Source organism: Netta rufina (assembly GCF_964035555.1).
Source record: "Netta rufina genome assembly, chromosome: 1".
NCBI lineage: Eukaryota > Metazoa > Chordata > Aves > Anseriformes > Anatidae > Netta > Netta rufina.
In genome coordinates this window covers 29,439,954-29,463,085 of record NC_140123.1, presented here as the reverse complement: position 1 = coordinate 29,463,085, position 23,132 = coordinate 29,439,954, and the positions used below count along the sequence as shown (strand labels likewise).

At 38.9% G+C, this 23,132-nt stretch overlaps 1 protein-coding gene across 1 annotated transcript in view; it reads left to right on the top strand.

The window, feature by feature from the left end:
* The window catches only part of RB1 (RB transcriptional corepressor 1), a 78,916-nt gene that overhangs the window by 15,636 nt on the left and 40,148 nt on the right, over positions 1-23,132 (top strand). Inside the window, exons 8-17 of the mRNA XM_084306630.1 lie at positions 1,324-1,472; positions 2,227-2,304; positions 4,901-5,010; positions 6,431-6,508; positions 10,113-10,200; positions 10,887-11,003; positions 11,729-11,785; positions 11,863-11,894; positions 11,973-12,049; positions 12,256-12,458. Of these exons, the coding sequence (XP_084162756.1) occupies positions 1,324-1,472; positions 2,227-2,304; positions 4,901-5,010; positions 6,431-6,508; positions 10,113-10,200; positions 10,887-11,003; positions 11,729-11,785; positions 11,863-11,894; positions 11,973-12,049; positions 12,256-12,458 (989 nt within the window). The remainder of the gene's footprint in view (positions 1-1,323; positions 1,473-2,226; positions 2,305-4,900; positions 5,011-6,430; positions 6,509-10,112; positions 10,201-10,886; positions 11,004-11,728; positions 11,786-11,862; positions 11,895-11,972; positions 12,050-12,255; positions 12,459-23,132) is intronic.

Sequence of the window (23,132 nt, the reverse complement as noted above, 5' to 3'; positions counted from 1 at the left end):
TCTCTGAATATTTTTCTTCCACAAGCTATGGAATTGCTACGCTGAAGTATTTGGAGCTTCAGTATATAGAAAAGTCTTTGATACTACATAGGTGTATCCCATGTTGGATTTGGGTGAAGTAGTGGGATTCATAGCCTGAATCTACTCATGCTTCTGTTGTTTTACAACTAAATATCTGTAGTGAAACTATGAAGACCAGCAACTCATCATTAAAAAACTCATTATTAAAGACAGGATGTGTGTTCCATCTTGAAAAAGAAACACTGAAAAAGAACTACTTCTGTCTAAATTGAAAATATGGGTATCAGCTGTCGTAAGTGTAAAGCGTTATTCTGACTTGGGCTGTGTGATAGTTAGAGGTGCTGTTCAAGCTGTCACTCGGTGCTTCTTTCCTTTATCAAATAACAACACTATTCAAGTCCTTGTGACCAAGAGGCTTCACGTTGTGCTTAAACAATGTCATCAGAGAATATCCTGAGACAGAAGGGACCCACAAGGATCATCAAGTCCAACTCCTGGGTCTGCACAGGACTGCCCCAAAGTCAGACCATTCATCTGAGCTTTATGATATTGGCTAGGAGTTAAGGGGATTGATGCAGCCACCAGAGCAGTGTCATTTGTTGCATTTTCTCATAGAACAGTTATCAAATGCGAATGGAGGTACAAATGAGAACATCATACTGATTGGTGTATTAGTTTTAAAACATTTAACTGTATTAACATGTCCTTAATATAATTCAGATATTTCAAGCTGACACTATTGAGGCTGTCTGCTTTGAGCTTAACAAAACAAGATGTTTTAACCTCATTTTAGCTCAGGTTTTTGATATCTTTGAGGTGAACTTGTTTTTTCATGATTGTTTGACTGGGATATTTGGGGAAAGGAAGAATTCTCTGTAGAACTGTACTCCAGGTTCCCACCAGCACGTACATCCTATGTGACTTCATTAACCTTCAGAAGTGTCAAGTCACTCTTTCAGCTCATCATTTCACACTTCCATAAAAATAGAAAAAATAGTACTCATCTTTAAAAGGCAAGGCTCTCCTAGCTTTACTACTTGTTCTATGCTGCTTACAAAAAATGCTATTAAATTTTGTGTTGAATAGTGTTTTAAAAACAATTTCTAAATACTGATACAGGATTTTAGAAATTGGTTTTGTTTTTCTATAGATTTTCCGTAATGAAAGTTTCTTACCCAGCTGAACAGATGAAAAGGGAAGATAATTAAGTGCCTGAAAAGTCATATAAATAATTAAATCTCTGAAGTTACCTTTTTTCTTAAGGTGACTCTAACCTTGTGATGGTTCTGCCTGTCTTTCCAGAGTCTGCTGTGACAGCAGTGACTGTGAATGGTTCAACTCGAACTCCAAGAAGAGGTCAGAACAGGAGTACACGCACTTCAAAGCAAGTTGATACTGACACAAAAGTTATTGAAATCCTTTGTAAAGAGCACGATTGTAATTTAGATGAGGTAAGGTCTGTTTTAATGTATGTTAGATCTTCTGCTAAACCCCATCTGGAATGTACGTTTGCTTAAACAGTCCTGTAAAATCCCTATAATTCTGCTTATTTGATTCTCTTAAGTTCAGTAGTGAGGGTACTACACTGTTCTGCAGTTTCTCTTGTAGGTAGTTTTAAAAAAAAAAAAAATCCCATGGTATTTGTGATAACTTTACTGGGGATATTTAACTGTGAAGAATACAGTTACGTGCTGAAGCAAGTTTCATGCTATATTCTCTGATCAGTGCGTGGTTGCAGGGCTACTCTGATGGGCTGGGGTTTACAGCTGTATCCAACAGTGAAAAAATGCACACAACTAATGCATTGTTCTTTGTGGGATTGTAAAAGCCCACTTCCCCTCTATTTCTCCTGATAAATCTATTCCTGTGTAAAAAGGACCTTTTTTTTTGAATGTCCAAGCAGATGATGAAACAGAAGAGGGTTGGGAGGAGTGTTATTCTTTCCTAGTTTAGTCATTTAATATGCCAGCTGAGGATTATATGCTGCATGCTTACAGGTAACTAAGTTTTGGATATGTAGGTAACTTTATTTTTGCTTTATTGAAAACAAAACACGGTGCGTTATTTAAAAAAAAAAAAAAACAACACTACAGTGCATTATAACAGCGTCTCATTTAGTTTCTTGACTTAAAGATCCGAAAGTAGTGTATGTGTGGCTGCCTGTATACATCACTAATGTTATGCTTTTCCTTTTTTTATTTTTAGGTCAAAAATGTGTATTTCACAAGCTTTATTCCTTTCTTGAATTCCATGGGTATTGTAGCTTCAAATGGACTGCCAGAGGTAATTGGAATAACTTAAGATCAACAGCAGTGCTTTACTTCATGCCAGATTACTTAAGATTCTCTTTACATGTCGATCAGGTTCTGATAGGCTGTTGTGAAATAATCTAGCAAAATGCAGTGTGTTTCAGGAATGTGGCTTAGCAGGGATTCCAGGATTCATTGGGTGTCTGTAGCGTTTTCATTTGAATCTTATAAATGATTTTCCTGAGGTTGAGCTAGTGGTTTCGCTCAAAGCAAAACATGACGGAGTTGAATATCCATGATCTTGGTAAAGCCATTAATTTAAGTTACAATTTAGAATATCAGGACTCTAAAGTCCATCTGTGGTTGCATACAATCTTCAGTTACATCCCTTAATATAACTGGGACATGTATGTAGTCATGTGTGAGAAATTTCCACAAGGTCAGGCTTAGTCTCACAACTGGCAGAGTTTGCACTGCTGTGTCCTTGCAGAATTACTTTCATCTTACTTCATTGTAGCCTGGATGCAGCAGAGTCCCTCTGCAGAATTGCATGCAAGACAACTTCTTTCAAAGAAGTTACATCCATCATTCTTTAGAGACTAGGTTTAGCTGTGTGTGTCTCTGTTAGAGCACTGTGAAAACGAGCAGTTTGTCAGACTGAAGGTCTGCAGGTATGCCAAGTATACGTTCTGTTCAATTTTCTAAGTATCTTCGGTGGGGAACAAAATACAAGACCCATTAAATCTCTTAATCCCTTCCAGTATGAATTTCAGGGTCAGTGCAACATCGTGTTCTGTATCAGCCATCTCTCTAGATTTTAAGTTTGGGTGTGTACAGCTTAGAAGCCCTGTATGAACTTTGAGTTAATGGTCATTGTACAGGTTATTCTCAAATTAACAAGGGTTCTCAACCAACTGCATATTTTAAGCATAGTATCAGAACAATAGTCTAATACTCCTGAATAAAAACCTTTAAAATATTTGAAGAAAAGACCTATCACATGAGTCTTTCTACTGAAACCTGCATGAGATGTGTGGTAAAAACAGAGCAACAAGTTACAGGTATATTTCAGAGGTAGTTAATCCTTATATATAAATAAACTAACTGTCAATTATAATGAAGTTCATTTATACAATTGCTAATGATATGGGACACGTGAATTGTCTTTCATTTCCATTAAAATAAAATAATAAAAAACAACAAAAACACCAACACAAACGCAAAACAATGCTGAGCTTTTAATAAACTTTAATGTTGTTTCCAAAACAAGCAAAACTTCTGAGACTTACTGTTGCTGTTTCATCAGTCTTCACTTGCGTGCTTGATGGTCAAGCTTTATGAACTAATGAACACACTGATTCAGAACTTGTATTTTTGGCTAAAGATTTCTTCCCAAATAGCACAGTGCAGCCATTTGGTCTAAGAGCTGCTTTTTTTTTTTTTTTTGAAAGAACCTGAAGCTTAGAAATGTTAATAGAATACTGAAATACTTCAGACAAAAGAATGTGTAAACTGTTAGGAAGGTAATGAAAAATGAAAAGATAATGAGTTTTGTTAACAAAAAATTGAAGGAATGATTGAAGTCTAAAGATAATCTATGGATTTAATAGTCCTAATCTCAAAGTTCTAACCATAAAATCAGTTTGGTGCAAATTTGGCAAAGATAAAAAGAGGATGAAGAGCAAAGCTGTGTTAGAGATGCGTGTGGCTTTTGCTTGAGACAGGTACGGGGTTAGTTTGTTTTTGTATGCACTGTTGCCTGTTTTTTTTTTCTTGTTGGAATGTGCCTAAGCACAGCATTATTTAGCATGATGGAGGGCTCAGGGAAGAGATAATTGAGGTGACTGGCTGCTGCTGCAGGAGCACAGTGCCAGAGTTGATGTGGAGGCTAGTATCTGGCCCTGAAGAAAAGTTTTTGAGTTTTAGTTAGTGTTAGTCACTCAAACTCCCAGACTTTTCATGCAAAATGAAGTTGTATCACTGTGGGATCTAATCAACTAAGAAACTTTTAAAAGAAGTAATTTTAAAAAGAAGAATGTGGGCTATGTGATAATGGTTTGATTTTTAAGAGACATGTCTAGTTCTACAAAACTACATCAACACAAACATCAATGAGTAATAAAACTTTGTTTTAAGTTTAAGCTTTGCATCTTTAAGCTTCCATCTCCAAACAAGCAGAGATGGGGACCTTGTGGGTTGTCTAGTAGCTGTTTGAAAGGCACAAGTTTTGTTTCTTGCCCATAAAAACATATTTTTCTATTTTTTTCTGGAAGGAAAGATTTAAAAGCCTGGAAACACTACTTTGATTTGCAGGTCTATGTCTTCCACTCCACCTATTTTTAGCTGTTTCACAGTATCAAGACCTATATTTCTTCAGAAGTGTCTCATGATCTTCAATTGTTTTCCCTTTATAAAGGATTATCTTTGTTTGCACACGGGAACAGTAAATTTCCTCTGGGTATGTTTCAGTTGTTTGTATAAGAAGTGACTTTATGAGTTCCAAGGCCATTTTCTTAGAGTTTTTCAGCATTGTATTTGGTTGTATTCATGAGGTAGTGCTAGCCTATGTTATCGAGCAAATTGTCAATTTTGTTGCTGTAAAATAAAACTTTTCAATGTTTTTTTTCGAGGTTGAGGTTCTCTCAAAAGAATACAATGAGCTGTATCTCAAAAACAAAGACATAGACGCAAGATTGTTTCTGGATCATGATGAAACCCTTCAGCCCGATGTCATAGCGTGGTAATGTTTCCTCTTACTGCTGTTGTACTACAATAGAAAACGTGAGCTTGTTCCCCCACCCTGCCCTGCCCTCTGTTTTAAGTGGAGATCTCTGTATCCTGTTGATCTCTTCGGCTTGTCGTTCAGCTAAGATATTTCTGGTGTCACCAACCTTGCCTTATATTACGGCTTAAGTAATCATAAAACAAGTTGCTACATATCTAGATAAAATGATATGGACTTTGTAACCCAATTCTTACTCTGTGCAAGTCCCTCTAGTCCAGTGGCAGCTGAGGAATTGCGAAGAGGAGGTCGCATGCTAGTTTATTACGTGTGCCTGAGAATGTGTTATGGCTCTGGGGCCAGCCGGGTCCTTGCTGACAAACTGCTTCCTCAGACCAGCTGGTGGTATGAATAAGCTGCCTGCTGGGAGTGCTCCTGAGCCCATTCTGACCTCTGGTCTGTACCCAGAAATTATCAGGGCGAATAGTAGTTTGCGTGGGACAGAAATAACGCCACTGACAGTTCAACGGAATAAACAGTTGAGTACCAGTGCCTTGGCACATTTCCTGGTGCTGCTCAATAATCAGATGTGTTGGATTTTTTTTTTAGTCATACTCTAAAGTAGCAGTGATTATTGACAATTCACCTTCACCTGATGTGCGCTCATGGTACGAGACCGACTTCACCTATACTACAAAACACATCCATTTTGAATTGGATTAAAATGGAGCTGTACGTAGTACAGAATCACAGAATGGTTGAGGTTGGAAGGACCTCTGGAGACCATCTGCTTTGACTTCCCTCCTCCATCAGGGCACCCAGCGCAGGGTGCCCAGGGCCCCGTGCAGGTGCCTTGTGCTGCTCTGCCAGGAGGAGCCCCCACAGCCTCTCTGGGCAGCCTGGGCCAGTGCTCAGCCGGCCGCCCAGCACAGAAGTGCTGCCTGGTGCTCAGAGGGAGCCTCCTGCCTGCCCCTTGGTGCCCACTGCCCCTGGCCTGGCGCTGGGCACCCCTGAACAGAGCCTGGCTGCGGCCTCTTTGCCCCCTCCCTGCGGGGATTCCCAGCCCTGGGGGAGATCCCCCTGAGCCTCCTCTTCTCCAGGCTGAGCAGTCCCAGCTCTCCCGGCCTCTGCTCACAGGAGAGGTCATCCAGGCCCTATTCTAGGCGTACATAAAAACTAAGTTGTTATAAATAGAATTCTATTTAAAAAAAAAAAATCAAATTGGAAGGGAACTTTGAGGGTCATCTAGTCCAACAACCTACTCACAGATCTCCTTAGCAATATAAATGTTGTTGTTCTAACAGGTGGAATGATTGGAAATCTAAATCTTAAAAACCTGTTCCATATTTTTTTCTGCAGGTTAATTTTAAGTTTTAATAGAAAATGTACTTTTCTGAATTACTTGTGTGCTTCATAAGTCTGTTTTCTATTTCTGTAGTTCACAGTTGGAGAGAACACCACGGAAAAACAATCCAGATGAGGAGATTAATGTAATACTTCCACAGACACCTGTTCGGTATGAATTTTTTACTTAAACTGTGTTCTTTATACTTTCACACTATACTGTTGTCTGCTGTATTCCCGTCATTAGTCTAAGTCTAGATCTTTGTGGCTTCCTTCCCTGATACAAAACCGCTTATACACACACTTCTTCTCTCATGATGCTTTCTTCCTAGTATTGTCATCTTTCTATAGGCAAAGATGAACATTTTGTAGTACCAACCTTTTCTTCATAAGTGTTTCAGAGTGCCAACATACTCTGGTCTATTTGGGAAAATTGGGAGAGATGATAGAAATGTGGTATTAATTGCAGATTGTTTGATCTGCAATCCAGTGCAGGAAAAAACTCCCAGCTTCATTTTGATTAACAAAGGAAAGGAGATTTGTGTGTACTGTTCTTTAGCAAAAGCAGAATGATTTTACTTAGTGGTGTTAGAAATTCCTGGGTGCTCAAGAGCCAGTCAGTTGTGTCACCACAGTGTCATGTGCGACATGGACAAACAACTGTTTGCACAGGCAGTTGTTCTGAAGGTGTCAGGTTTAATGAAATTGGACAGTGGAGTTTGTTTTCCATGCTTGCTATATAAATGCCTTTTGTTTTAGCATTTTGTAGAAGTGAAAGTTTATACTGAATTACTACTTCAATTTTCTCAAATGAGTAAAAATTATTTTAATTTTTGTTAAAAAAAAGTCTCTATTGTGTCTATATGCTTGTGAAAGAATGAATTGGACTCTGGGCTTGTGCATCCACTACAAAATCTGTTAAATAGTGTGTGTAGAAATTGATTTTTAGCCAACTAAGCAGTAAGGTTCTGAAAAGCTTAATAAAAATACTGAATGGGGATGTGCAGCTGAGATTAGATACTGATCAGTGCACAAAAGAACTTTTAATTGCCGGTGACTGTGAAAGGCTTTGATTGCCTTAATGGTGCCTTTTAGTTTTACACTTCTAGTCTTCAGCTGTCAGTGATGCTTTTTTTTAGCCATAAAGGCAACAGCTTGACTGGTGGTTCCCTGACTAAATGTGTGATATCAGGATCTAGACCATCTATAACTTGAAATGTATTTAACGAGAAGGTCATTGACAACAAAGCCTGTTTTTTTCCACAAATTGGCAGTTTGTTGCTGCCACTTCTTGGTTATACTGGTATTAAGAAAACAACTCTAACACTGAAAGATGCTTGATTAAAACTCTTGACATGGAAGTTTTATTAATAAAGTCCAGGAGTAGCAAGCTACCACACTGCTAAAAATTTGAGATGTGCTAAAATAACTCTGAGAAGTACTAGTGAGAGATTCAGACTCTCTCCATCCAGCCGTGGGGGCTTCTCTGAGTTTTCCAAATCTGCTCTCATTTCAGACAGTCCAAGTGGTTTATTCACTAGCAATGATTTTGGCTGTAGCAACTGTTTTTCATAAAGCACGGATCTGTCACTAGATGGCAGTAAACCTTTGATCACCAGTGCAGAGTATGAAGTGCACTGTTAACTCTCCTTGCATTAAGTAGATCCCCTTACAGGTTGTGATGAAAGCACTTTTATTGTGTTTTCTTGTGTTTTCTTTCTGTAGCTAGATGTTTAGGACCTGCTCTTAAGCCCTCTGAAATTGGTGAGAATGTAGTCATTTTCATCAGTGGTTTTATATCTGGTCCATCATGTAAAAATCAGATAAAACCAGTAGATAAAATAGGTGTAATTTCAGGTAGTTCAGAGCACCATAATTATAGGTTGTGTGTTTTCATTTCATTTTTTCAATTGTCTTCAAGCTTTTCATTATCATTAGTAGAATTTCTGGTAGAAGTGATTTTCCCAAGCCTTCTGAAAAATAAAGAATGAGTCTTTGGACTATACGGTTATGACTAAATGTTTTTTGTCGACTTATTTTTTGAGTGATACAAGCCAAACTGAGGTTAAACAGTGCAGAAAACCAATAAAATAAACTCAGAAGGTAGTTATACCACTGGAGGAATCAAACTTTTTTTTAGATGTTAAGTGAAAAAGCATTACAATAAGCTTTTTAAAAGAATAGAAACTTAATGGTATTGCTTAATACAGAACTTGAAATAAACCAGTCCATGCAAATATTAGTGGATCGTAATGGACACCATGGTTCTGTGCAAACAAAGGCAGAACACTACATCATGTCCCCAGAAGTTGGAAATGGGGACTGTTAGGTGCTAGCTTGTGCATATATCTTCTTGTCCTGTATGACAAGATTTTGGTTATTTCCCCAAATACAGGTATTTCAGTCACCTCCTGGATAATATGTGCAATTTGAGAAAAAGCTGTGCCCTATTATCTTAGAAAAATGATCCTTCTGAAAGTCATGAAAAATGCTTGTCATCAGGATTTCAGTTTTAGAAGATGAAATGAGAACTGTTATCTTCAGAGAAATACTTACCCTAACAAGATACTTAACCTGTTGAATAAACAACATCCTATGCATTTGTCTTAAGAATATTTTTAGTTCTTTAAATTATAGCTCTTCTGAGATACTGGTATTGGGTTGACTTTAGTAAGTTAGCTTCTACACTTAACTTTTTTTTAAGAAGACATTGGATATAAATCAGTGGATATTGATTTATTGATTGTTTTTAAATTTCTTTTTAGCAAGAAGGTTCTAGGCATTGTGTATATATGCAGATGGTTTTGATGCTTTTTTGTTTTTTCTCTACTATTTGACTGTTTAAAAAAAAAAAAAAAAAAAGAGCCAGTAAGATCATACATGGAGTCATAGTTCAATACTTCAATACATCCCACTTCACAAAATGTAATAGATTTTGATCTTATTTAGGCAATAAAGAATCAGTGTTCTACTTTCTATACTACGTATAATTCTCAGGAACACTGAAAAATTAATGTCCACATCCTCTTCTTCATCCATAACAGTTTAAAAATTAAGGATCTTAAATGCAAAAATCTTCCAACCTAGCTGCAGATGCAGAAGGTAGTAGAATTAGGATTTCAGCAAATTACAACCTTCCTATTGGAAATGGAAGAAACTTAATAAAAATCTTAAAAATCTTAAGTTTTCATGTGACTTCTTAATTCCCACCCAGGGTTGGAGAAGACGCTCTCATGCTATTAATAATGGGATCATTGGCAGCTCTACTTTTGAAAAACGTGGCTTTTCTTTTAAGCATTTATGTTAGAAAGGCTGTATCATCTTGTGAATGGATATCAAATACCCCATTTCAGTACATTTTTCTTACTGTACTTGTGATTGCAAGACTTGAAACAAAAGCTGTTTTTGTTCACCAGTTTCTTTTTTACAAAAGCCAAATGATTTGTTAGGGTTTCGCTTAATTTAACTGAATATTTTTCATATATAGGGATTGCAATTCTACTGTCTTACTGCTTTTAGAAGTGCTCATTATTTATTACTTATCTTCTGGTTGCTTACTTATGGATTGCAATAATTCTAATAACGAGATGATTAGATAAATCAGGTTATTAGAATTCACAATGATTAACACAGTACAACAGTTTTTTTCCCAGCAGGTTGTTTGATAACTGAGTTGAAAACTAAAATTGTACATTTTTTGTTAGCAGAAGTGCTGTTCAGTTTCTGGAAACTGTTGAGTCAACCTCAATGCTTTTTTTTTTTTTTTTTTTTTCCAGAGCTGCAATGAATACAATTCAGCAATTGATAATGATTCTAAATTCAGCAGCTGATAAACCATCTGATACCCTTATCGCATATTTCAATGTAAGTGAAGTGGCTTGATGAAACAGTTGTGGAAGACTGTTAGAATTATCACACAATTAAAACTTATTCATAGAGATCTGACATACATGTTCTGGTAACGCTTTTATTAACAAATATTTTGGAAGATGTACATTTTGATTGGGATGGTTTAAATGTAATTACTCTTGAACTCCTAATTTAGAAACCATTTCTATTTATCTGATACGTACTAGGAGACAGTAAGTACTTAAATCTTTCTGTTACTACACTAAAAGTTTATGTATCAGAAAAATAAAAGGGTATAAAGAGACATAGGAAGAGAAGAAGGATGTGTTCAGAGAGTCTCTTGTGTCCATATTCAGCAATTTAACCATACTTTATGCTTGAAAGACACTAAAATAGTTGGTAGTTGTCATATTACTAGTATTAATTGCAGTTAGATGGATGTGAGAAACGGAGTTTAGTTACTGGGAATTGTTGAACACTGTGTATATTGTATATTCTATTTTATTAATAGTCCAATATTTAATATTTTTTTTAATATAAAATATTTTTAAATAGTCCACTCTGATTTATGCTGATGACATGATTAAGAGATGCTACAAAGCGATGCAGGACTCATTTGATTAAATCATTAAAATGTTTTTGAAGTAAAATAGCCTTTCCTTGCCTTTTCTTCCCCTACGCTCTTTCCTGTCCTCTACTAGAATTGCACGGTGAACCCTAAGGATAGTATCCTGAAAAGAGTAGAAAGTCTTGGCCACATCTTCAAAAAGAAATTTGCTGAAGCAGTTGGACAGGGATGCGCTGAGATTGGCTCACAGGTAACTAACGTTTTGTTTGAGTATTACTCATCTGAGCTCTGTTGGTACTAGCTAACATGAGACCTGACTTAACGACTGTCCTCCTCCAGTGAAGATTAATAATGTTAGGAAGCAATAATACTCGGTTCAACTTGAGGAAAGGACGTGTGTTTTTTTTTCTAATGCTCTGTAAAGATAATATTTAACAAGTGATTTTTCCTATTTAAGGAACAATAGGAGCTGGGTGGGGGAGAATGCTAGAAGCACTTTAATGGAAAATAAGAAAATTGCTGGGCAGAATGCATTTAGTGAAAGGTATACTTGCATTCATTTAGGTAACTGAGCCTAAAACTATGCAAAGTGACTTGCTTCCTTCATAAAATCAGTAGGCCAACTGTGCTTTTTACAAGGATTTTTGGAAAGCAAATACAACCAAGTTTGTACTCTATATTTTCTGTCAGCACTGCTGTTTATCTTATTAGCCATGACTTGACATAAACATTGGTATTAGTGTGGTTGAGGTGGTCACAAACCCTAGTAGCCTTTGAGGCTTTTCCAGTACTATTGGCAATTGGAGCTGAGGAAAATGAGATCTTTATATTATCACTTCCAAAAAGAAAACCAAAAAACAATCAAAACTGCAAAACAAAAAGGAAAAAAAAAAAGTTCTAAATCAATAAAACATGAGTCTGCCTGATGTAGTTTTGTTAAGAACTAATTGTAATATTTTTTTTCTCTTTTAATAGAGATATATACTTGGGGTACGGCTGTATTACAGAGTGATGGAGTCTATGCTGAAGTCGGTAAGTTTAGTACTTGTAACTTGGTATTGCGTGTCCAAATTTCAGAAAGAATCACAAGCTTGATTTATGCATTTCAGGAAGAACAGCGCCTTTCAGTGCACAATTTCAGGTATGTGTCCATAACTCACTATTATTATCCGCTATTTTAGCATTAAGGCAAGTAATAACGACTTCTTTTTTCCCTTAGCAAACTGCTGAACGATAACATCTTCCACACATCTCTTCTGGCATGTGCTCTTGAAGTTGTCATGTCTACGTATGTCAGTAAGTTGAATCAAAAGTGCCAAAGAGCATTTTTACGTATCAATAGTTTTGGCTATTTGTTCTAATACATAAAATACAGTAAATAGCAAGAAAAGAGTGGTTGCTGAAATTTCCAAACTGACAATGATTCAATAAACACAAAAAGAGGTGCAAGAGAAGTGAAAGAACGCAGCACTCTTGGTAATACTAATCTGTCTTCCTTGTAGGAACTGCTTCACAAAGTGATGGTAGCAGTGCTGAAACAGACTTGTCTTTCCCGTGGATTCTCAATGTATTTGATTTAAAAGCTTTTGACTTCTACAAGGTGATTGAAAGTTTTATTAAAGTGGAGCCAAGCCTAACAAGGGACATGATAAAGCATCTAGAACGCTGCGAACATCGCATTATGGAATCTCTTGCTTGGCAATCTGTAAGTAATGCTTTCAAGTAGTATCTATCCTTGTATAATGTGTATTTAGAAAAAAGGATCACACTCAACTCTATAAAATAAGTTGTGGTCTTGCTGAGAGGTAGCTTATTTTGCTAGTAATACAAGAGCTAAACAAGTTTAGTCTTAGCATGTCTTCAGGCTTTGGAGAAAAGGTTATATCAGAGAAAGTGACAGAGCTTTTCTGATAGTTTTTCTCATTTAGGTGATGATAATCCAACATCTTTTACCAGTCTACCATGGATATGAAGGGTAATATTCTTAAATGCAATCTTGGTGGCAATAGGCAATGCAATGCATTCTGTGCTTTTATATGTATGCTATTGTTTTATCCAGTTTTAATTCTTACTTGACGTGGCGGCCTTAGTTCTGTGCCTCTGATGTGGTTGTTAATAGTACTTACAATTCTGATTCACGTTGTACTCGGCACTTCAATTCCTTGGGTATTTTTTGAAGGCCATAAAAACCAGGCTGGCAGGTTGGGTTATGCTTCTGAGGCTGGATCTCAGTAAACCGACCGCTGTCTCTTTATATTCCGTGTTACTTTTAAACCAGAAATATGCTATTAAAGTGACAAAAGAGGACTGCTATATATAAAGACTGCTAACTTTGACCAGGAAGCACAGTGACCGTGTAAGAATCTGCTTGGTACCTTGTAGCTCTGGGAGATCTAAAAGAACACAATATGCCTTATCCAATGTGATACTGCAATTGTGAAGCAAGTCTGTGTATGGTTTTCTGTGTACGACTTAAGCTTGAAAAGCTAACAATTTTCTTGAATTTTCTCATACTGGTGATATTTTACCAGGCTGTGGGGTCATGCTCCCATAAAGAGCCTGTAGCGTTGACACAGCGCTGACACAGAACCACTGGAGCTGCATCTTGGGCTCAGGTTCGTAGCTCATGAGAAGCACACTGGCCTCAGCATTATAGGGCAATAATTACCATGCTTCAAGCTGAGTCTGGTTGACCTCTTAATGCCAACCAGCCCATTTTCCTTGATTTCACTGCCAACAGAGTCAACGGGCATGAGTCAGGCAGCTTTCTGAATGTGTCCTGTTACGAAGGTGACCTGTTGCATTAGCAAACCACGATTTGTGCCTTGAGATTCATGCTCATCACCCCAGCATTGCTGGTGCAGTGCTGTAGCTGATGTACCAGACTGTAATATTTTTCCTCTGTAATGCTTTGGCGTGTTTGTATGATGTCTTGGTATGATGTCTCCACTGCTGTACGAATTTCTTTGTGGTTTTGCTTTTCTTTGAAAAAGATTGCCTGAAAGCACTTGAAGGCTTGAGAGTCTTGTACCAGAGCTTATAGCAACAGGGAAGGTGAAGCACATCACTTGTGCCATTTTTGAAATGTTTAAGGAGTGTTTGTTTCAGAATTTTTATCCTTTGGAGGACAAAGAGCAGAAATTGGCTTCTGCTACCTAATGCAAACCACTTACTGATCAGTAACAAGCCTTTACCTACCAATTTCTACCCAAGAACAACATCCAGATAATCTCATCTGGATCTCCAGCAGCTCAGGATGCTCAGTTCAGTCTCCTGTTGTCCCTCCTTTTTGTTGCTGGCAGGCTCATCACTAGAGGGCACAGCGAGGCTCTCAAAAGCTGAGGGAAGCCAGTGCTGGCAACCAGCTATGGGCTGGTTGTCACAGGAGTGTGCAGGTATCTTGTGACTTTGTGTTGGTCTCCGTTGCCTCCTTGTAGGACTTGTAACAGTTATCCATTTTCCCAGCATTGCTGTCCATCCCTGTCTTCCTCATCCATTGTAATTTGAATAAACAGTTTTAATTCTTGCAGGTATTTCGTAGCTTAAAGGGAAGTAAAATTCTCAATATAATTCAAAGAATGCTCTCTACTTTAGCATTTTAGTGCTATGAAGAGTACAGACAAAAAAGTGAGTACCTGAACCCTGTTTGGAGCTACAGGTGCCCTTAAGGGGAAAGGCTGCAAGTTTTAACCAGCCTACACATATCCTACACACAGAATAAGAAACCTTTGGAGCAACCTGGTGTAGTGGAAGGTATGGCAGGGGCTTGGAAGGGACCTTAAAGAAAATGTAGTTCCAACCCAAACCATTCTGTGATTCTGTAACCAGGAGAGTGGTGGCTCAGGGGACCAGAAGTAGTGAAATGTCAGCAGTGTTGACAAAAGGCTTTTTCCACCAGAGGGTGGTCGGGTACTGGGACAGGCTCCCCAGGGCAGTGGTCACGGCACCGAGCCTGCTGGAGTTCAAGAAGTGTTTGGACAATGGTTTCAGACACATGGTCTGATTTTGTGGTCCTGTGTGGAGCCAAGGGATTGGATTTGATCGTTGTGGGTCCCTTTTACCTTGGAATATCCTGTGATTCTAGTATGAAAAGTGTAACTCTTTAGCCTAACTGTAACCTCTTTAAGTACATTAGAAGAACTTCAACCTAATACACTTTTTAAAGTAGTGTTATACTCTGAAGAAAAGTATGTATCATGCAAAAAAAACCCAAATGATATATTTTCATCTAGTTCTTACTTTTCTGTAGAGATGAAACAATCCATTACAAGGTTTGTCTGCTCCTTGGAAAGTCAGGTGGATCATCTTGTCTTTCTCCGAGCTTTCCTCATTTTCCTGATTGCTTTTTGGAAGCAGGACTGCAATGTGAAATTCAAAGGGACGGAGAAATTGAACGGAATAGCTGAATTTATTGTAGTTTTACTTGTCACAGAGCTTTTATGAGGAAAAACGCCTTGCATAATTTCGCTGAAGAAAAAATCTTAAGAGCCCATCTGACCTTTATCTGACTTTGGAGGCTGTATCGAATGAATGTGAAAGATTGTTTCTTACTGGTGTTGGAAGATAATACATCACTCCTTCGCTAGTCATTGAGTATGTTTATTGCTTTTTGCATTGCTAGCTGATTTAGTCATTTGTGCTTTAGGAGGCAGATGAAACTTTTCTAGGTCATCCTTGCCTCTAGCTGTGGTGGCTTTGCCCTGCTGGGCAGCTGAACTCTGCCACAACTGCACTCTCACTCCCCCTCCTCAGAAGAGTGGGCGAAGAAAATATGCTTGAAAGAAGGGAAAAAACAAAACAAAACTCATGTGTTTAGGTAAGGATAATTTAATTAGAGGGAAAAGGAAGAGGGGATAAAACAAAGAAAGGCTGTGCAGCAGCACAGAAAAGAAATATTCTCTACTTTCCATCAATAAGCAATTTTGCAGATTATGTGAAGGTGAATTTGGAATACATTCATAATACCAACACTGCATATTTTTATTCATAAAGTAAAAGAATACCATACTATCTATACATACCATAGTATCTATATGTCTGTATGCAACTGCAGAGCATGTGTGCTTCATCTCGAAGTATTTAAGCACCATTTTAATTTGATAACTTCAATTAAAGGGACTAAAGTTACTTTAAAAATAAAGGTACCTGAAGTCATTGATTAATTTTTATCATATCTATATAAATATAACTTAAACCTTGGAACAGATGATAAAGTCCATTTCCTATGAAAAAGGGATAGCCCGCGGTCTGCCAGCCCAGGAGTTCACACTCAGCCTTTTTTGTCAAATCTCTCTTTCTAATAGCCAGTCAAAAAAAGGAATTATTTTGAATATCTTAAATGAAGGTTATGTGAACACATTTGCAAATTTTTGAGTTTCCTTGTCAGCTGCTGTGCCATGTGTTTGGCTGAAGCATTGCTGCTTTCTGCTGTGCGTTGGGAAGAACCAGGGAAGAGCAGACTTCCAGTGCCAGTAAACCAAAGTCTGTCAGTTTTCACAATCTATTTCAGGAGCAAAACCTCTGTACTACCTGAATTGTGTCTTTACGATTTTTTTTTTCCTGAGTCATTGAAGGAAATATCAAGAAAATGCCTGTGGAGTGTCTGTCCTGTTATCCATACCTGCAAATTGATCCAGTTGTTTCCCTGCCTCACAGCCATGAAGAACGAGGGCCGGCAAGGTATTAGGTTCCTTTTAGTCCCCTGCAGGGACTGTGATTCCTATAAATGCCTTTTCACATGTACAGTAGGCAAAGAGTACAGACCGTTCCCGTTTTACGTCACATTTGGCATCCTTGAAGTCATACTTAAGTGAGTCCTCATGAGTAAGAGGAGTCCAAAGGGTAATCCACACAGGACTGGGGTTTTAAAAGGCTACCTGGTAGCTTCTGCAGTTCACAGGAGTGGGAGCAGCTGCAACCCCACAGCACCCAGAAGGGAATGGGGAAGTACAGTGGCTCTACCCCTGTGCGCTGGGCTGAATGGAGTTAGCTCAGTCTGAAGTCTGCAAATTTGCGGTGATCTGGTCTGCTAGGTTTTGGTGTGGGTGTGTTTGTGTGAGACAGATGACTGCACTGCAGGTGTTGACACCACAGCCCTCACTGGCTGCATTGCTCTTTAGCACTTCCTGTCCTAATTGGTGTTTATATTTCTTGAAGGAAGGAGGAGAGCCAATATTGACAGGCATTACAATGTTGGAATGACTGATGCAAGATAAAGGTCTCTTCAAGGGTATTTCTCTTTGGTTAAAGTGCTGTCCGAAGGAGGCAAGTGTATTTTGCTTTGCCCTAACCCATAGTTTGATCTGTGACTTCATGCATGTAGTGTTGTCTAAACTGTGCTCTGCAATGCTTCCCCTTCATCAACTCCTCCTCTGTACCTTATGTTGTCAATTAAACGTTTGTGATGAGATCTGCAGTGCTCTTTTGTCATGTATCACTGAATATAACTCAGTGTTTGCAGCGTATCTTTGTCAACTAAATGTGTAGTTCATGTTTGTGCTCAGCTGCCTCATCCCACAGCAGAGACTACTGTTGGTTTTAATTTATGCAGCTCATTGTGGCAGAAATACCTTCCAGAAGAAAACAATGCGTTCCCAAAGAATATATTTACTGCACAAATACGACAGACTCCCTGAGCCGGAATAACAGCAAACCTTCTTTGATCATGCAGTAAGGAGGAAAATATTTAATAAGCATGCCTGAGATTTGCTTAAACACTTAGAGAAGCTGTGCAGAGTTGCAGGTCAGGTACTCTTTAGTGTTTGGGAAAGCACAAGCTCAATATGTAGCCCCCTGGTCTTTGGTTGTACAGGGACGTGGTTATTGTGGAGCTCCCCATGCTCAAGTGCTTGCTGCCTGCTCCCTTGGATGCAGCGTACAATTTCAGGTTAGGTTTCTGTGCTCCCTGTGAGGAGGAATTAAGCACCTAGGAATGCAGGTGAGTGTTGTCTGGTGGTGTGCAACCTTCTTGGGAGTGTTTTCTGTTAGGTTTGTCTGAAGTCCTGCATCTCTTCTGGAGGTAGGCGTCTTTGTGCAGTTAAGAAGCCCTCCCTTTGACTTGGTTGTCTCAAGACGTTGCCTTTAAAACTAGAAGGAGGGGTAGGAAGGGTCCTACCATCAAAACACACAAAAAGTTACTGGATAAGTCATGTTCTGCTGTATTAGAAGAATGACCCTAAAACTTGGCTGATAGGCAGCCAAGCAAGGCCAGGTGCCAAGGATTAGAGTTTGGGGCTGTGTGTATGCTGCCAGCCTAAAAGGGACAGTGGTGCAGGCTTGAGTACTGCCCCAAAAATGTCTCTTTTTTGCTCATAACGTGTTCCCTGGCTTGTTTGGGCCTTTTTTGGAGCTCTTTGGGACAGCGCCTGGGCAAGGCGTGGGGCGTGATGCAGGTCACGGACTATTTCCAGCTGCTGCTGTGGATTAGTAGGTGAGGAAGCTCTGGCCCTGTGAGTGCAAGCTGTGCTTTGCTGCTTGCCCCCAGGGCCTTAGGACAGGCTGTGGCTCGTCATGTGAACGGCTACGGCCCCGTAATCCTGGGCTCAGCCACGGGAGTGACTTCAGTGCTGGCAAGTGAGTCAGCCCTCCTCTTACTTTCTCTCCTCCAGGCTCCAGGAGTCACAATGTGTGGCTGCACAGCAGCTGGTTTCTCTCGACAAAACCAGCATAGGGCAGACACGCTCTCTTCAGGACTCTTTTCATGTCTACTAAATTTTGCCTTTCAAAGACTTTAGGTATGGGAATCCTGAAATTGTGCTGTAGGCACAAGAAACGCTTGGCTTACCCACAGTGGCAGCACTGCAGGCATGCCGACTGGCAGGAGAGGGCTGATTTAAGGGAGTTGGACTGGTGTAAAGGTAGGCACCTCGTGAAATCTTGCAGACATCCCCAATCTGCTGCCACCTTTTGGATTTTAGGTGCCTCAGACCCAGTTTCAATGCGGACGTTGCAGTGGTCAGTGACTTCTAACTCTGAATTGCCTTTCCTAAAGGTCACACCGTGTGCTAAGCATCACCAAATCATGCCATTCCACGCACTTACGCTCCCTTTTAAAATGTTAGGAGGGTGCAGCTTTAACCTGAAAGGAGGAACTGAGAGTTGATTTGAGGTTTTCTGTCTGTACATACTAAATATATTTCTCTTGCATCATGAGCGTGTGTGATCGGGTCACTGCCATGGCTGCTGGTTTGCGTGACAATGCTGAAGAACCACACCGGTTATGCTGCGTGTGCTTTTTTTATCAGGGTTAAGAATGAGCCCTGACCCTTCATTTGTCACAACTGTGCCTGGAAAGCCTTCTAAATTACAGGTTTTAAACCAAAAGGCAGCTTTTAAATTCCTGCCTTTACGATACTAAGCACGTTCTTAGAAGTCTGTAAGATGATTGCTTTGTGTTCATGCTACTATATGGTATACGCACATAAAGATATATACTTTTTTAGCTTGGGCATATGCATAAAAATCTTTTAAATAGATGTATAAATAAAATATATTTACATAAACATATTTAAAAGTGATTCTCTCTACTTTCTAGTAGTCTGAGTGGCATTTAGTAGGAATAGTACTGTTTTTTTGAGCTCCAAAACCTTTACCTGCCTTAGCAGCTGAAAGCACTCTGATGAACCAGGAAGACTACTGAAGTCTTTCCTCCAGCATCTGCACTTTGAAAATCTTCCCTGCCACTCCTATTTGTCATCAGGCCGACTCAAGCTGTTACCTGTGCTTGGGTGTTACCATCCACCCAAATCCTCTAGGCTACTAGTAGAGAAAACAGACTGTGTAAAGCAGAGGTCCCGTGTTTTCTGCTTTTGTCTCTATTGGTGATGTGCTCACCTCTTGATAAGCACTGATAAAGGGTGCAAAAACACTCACTAGGGTTGTAAGGTATTGGTTATGTATTAAGATTTATCTGTTTCAGTTATGCCAGGGCAGCCCAACCCTTAAGATGCTGTTGCGATTCAAGTGCAGACATGACCAAAGGGATTACCTAAGACACAGCAGCTCGGCAGCATTTTCAGTTTGAGAAAATTGGATGCCATCCTTCAGTAAGGGTTTGTTCTGCGCTTCATTTAATGCTTTAACGTTTAGAGGTTCTCTTCCTGAGCGCATATGAATCCTTCCCTGTTAGCCTTTAAAGTTTCAGTGTTTAGGATTGCTTTATACTTGAGAGATAGCTGCACTTGGAGAAAGCTTTTCATTCTGTTTATCTTAAGCAGGTGTTGTATGATGGGATCATTATTTTTCTGAAGGTATCTCTTCACACTGACTATAAAGAGGAGAACTCTGGTCTCAATGACTGCCCTAAACTAGATGACCACCCTAAACATTAGCCCATTAAGGTTAGTAGAAGTGAATCATCCGCTCAGTCTTCATAACTGTTTCCCTTTCTGTTCAGCACGAAGGGTATGTTAATAAAACGTGGTTTGTTATGACGCCTGGCTTTGCTGTAGGTGGTGTTTGGGGCCGTGTTTCTCACTTAGGGACACTTGTGGTTTCTGTTTACGCAGAGGCCTCTGATTTAGGTACTTGAACAAGCTGCGTACCCCTGTGGTTACAGAAGCAGCATGGTCTCTGCAGCTCTAATAGTGAGCTGTTTGTAGCCTCTGACCTTTGCAAGCTACACTGGTTGCAATGTAAAAATACCTCACTGTGTCTCCTCTGGTCCCAATATGGGTTTAGGCACAGAAATGGATCTTGGTTAACACAATCCCGTAGTTTTCAGTGTTTCTTCCCTTAAGGTTGCTTTGATGATCAGTAACATTTTTATCAAACAATAGTGAAATGATTTTCTGGGAATTCCTGCTTTTTGGTTTGTGGTGTTCTGTATTTCAGTGGCCATCCTGTGGCTGTAGGACTCTCGTTTTCAGTCCTACTAGGTAGTATGCACTAAAAGCCCGTTGTTCTGCAGCATTGCAGTATCTGTACTACAAACACTTAATAGGGATTTCTAAAGGTTGCACATAAGGAAAAAATATATTAAAATTCAAGGAGATATATATATATTTATATATATATTCAGGGAGCTTTATAGTTGTTTCAGTTTGTGAAATCTGTCTAAACTGGGGGGCAAATTCAGTGGAGCTGTCACCTTAAATGCAAAAGGATCCATGGGTTAAATTCAGCAGCTGTATCCCTGCTGCTCCTGTCTTGGATAGGATTATGCTCTCGAACTTCATAGTTGTGTAAATCTTTCTAGTGAAACAACACTTGGCTTGCACGTTTTACGTGACCTATGGTCCTCAACAGTTGTCAGCAGCTTACGTTGCTCCTCCTTTCCTGATTTATTATTTGAGCCATTCTGGAGTTAGCTTTTCTATGGAAGATAGAATTGTTTCCATTAGTAAGCAAAGTCGGGTGTTGAAGAAACATTCAAATGTTGTGTTTTTTTTTTTTTTTTTAAGTTCTGTGCTCGGTTTTTAAGCTCTCAAGGGGCTAACAGTACCCTGTCCAACCCCAACCACCAAATTATGTGGCATTAGAAGTGGCTTTTCTTTCCACCTGTTGCATTTGCATTAAGTTATTGCATGTATATATGAATCTTTTTTTTTTTAACACTGAACCATGCACAGGAACACGTGAAACACAACGTGAGCATGCAGTAGAGAGGACAATGGAAATGTTAAAGAAAGAAACTTTAACTTCTGTAAATGAGCAAACACAGTTTTTTGGAATTTGATTTCATTAATGGAAGATATTATTGTTCAGGCTAAAAATGCAGATACTCCTATACTTTATTCTCAATTCATTGTCATATCTTGCTATAAATTTAACTAATTTCTCTATTAGATCTTCAGCGCTGTGTACGCTTCATTACTTAATGAAAACATCAGAGCTTCTATTATAGGTAGTTATAACTTAAGTCAAACGTAGTTCTTGATGCTGCGAAGAATAGTAAACTATTCCACCATCGCTCCTTAGCACCCTGGATTTTTTTCCCCCAATTTTTATTACATTAATATTTCTTCTTATAAAGAGCTTGCAAGGACAAACTTCCAAAAATCAATAGATCTAACGTGGCATAATTTTATGGGTGGGTGAAAACTTACAACTAAGGTGGACAATTGACTTCCTTTTATAAAGAAATTTTTGCAGAATTTCACTGAAAAGCAGAAGAGTGGGCCTGGCACTGTTTTCCCATGAAGTACACTTGATTCTGTTCCCAAGATAACAGCATTAATTTCTGGTACCTCCTGTTGCTGGCGTTGTTAAATAAGACTTTATTTCTTCAGGGCAGCGACTGCTATTTATGAAGGATGAAGGTAGGGCACGTCTTAAAGTTGTGTGTGTGGGAAGTTATCCTTTAAAAGAATTGCTTCTTGATAAAAAGCCGGGAAGTTACCGCTGAAGGCCTTCCTTTGTTATTCCTCGTGCTTTGATTTTTGTGTTCAAACTGAGTTCTTGTTAAATAGCAAAAACATAAAATCTCAGTTCTGGAATTTTCTCTTCCAACAAAATAGCAGGCTTTATAGAAAAAAGATGTTTACAGGGTGTATTTTCTCGGTTTTAATTTTGTGATAAGTTCAGCTTTCAGGAAAAACAAGGCTTGTTTTATAAACAATTGTGTAACAGGAACTGGGGGTGGGAGAGAGATGATAAATGTGAAAGGCTAGGCAGTGCTTTGCTGTCAAAGCAGAGAGGTTTGTTCTAGTCCTCTAATTCCGACTTCTTGCAGAAGTACTAGACTGCAAGCACGGCTTTCTAACTTTTGTACCTTTCTTTAATGAGCTCTCTTGAGTGTGTTCTGAAAATGTGCTAATTCAGGGATTGTCAATTGTATTTATACTGAAGTTTCTATCAACAGTCTGATAATCGGATAATTAAATGCAGCCCAGGTATTTATAACTCAGATTTATTTTTAATTTACATTTTGCTCTAGCTCTCAAATGCATCCTGTTGCATTTGGTCAGTGACGCTTAAATATTAATTTTTACCGAGGTATAAATGATGATACTCTGGTAGGGTGCAAGGACCCTATAATATATTACTGCTGGAAAAGTATGAATGAATTGCTTTTCATTGGTAAAACTGCTGAAAACGAACTTGGAAGAATGCATAATGCCAGGCTTTACCATGCTCAAGTGAGGTTTTTAAAATGACTGGTCTCGAAGTGGCCCTCACTGGTTTAACTGTGATTTTACAGGATGTCTTTATGTAATTCTGAAGATCTTACTTTTGGCTATGATGCTGGTTGAAGTTGCAAATGAAAATCACCTACTTGCTAGAGGTGATGGAGGACTGATACAGAAAGGCAGCATGGCAATCAAACGGTCCTTGCCTCTTCCAAAGGAGGCAGGAATGAAGCCAGTGGCTTTAAAACAAAAGGGTTTTTGGTTTGGTTTGTTTCCTACCACATACACAGAAGGTGAACATTTTGCTGCAG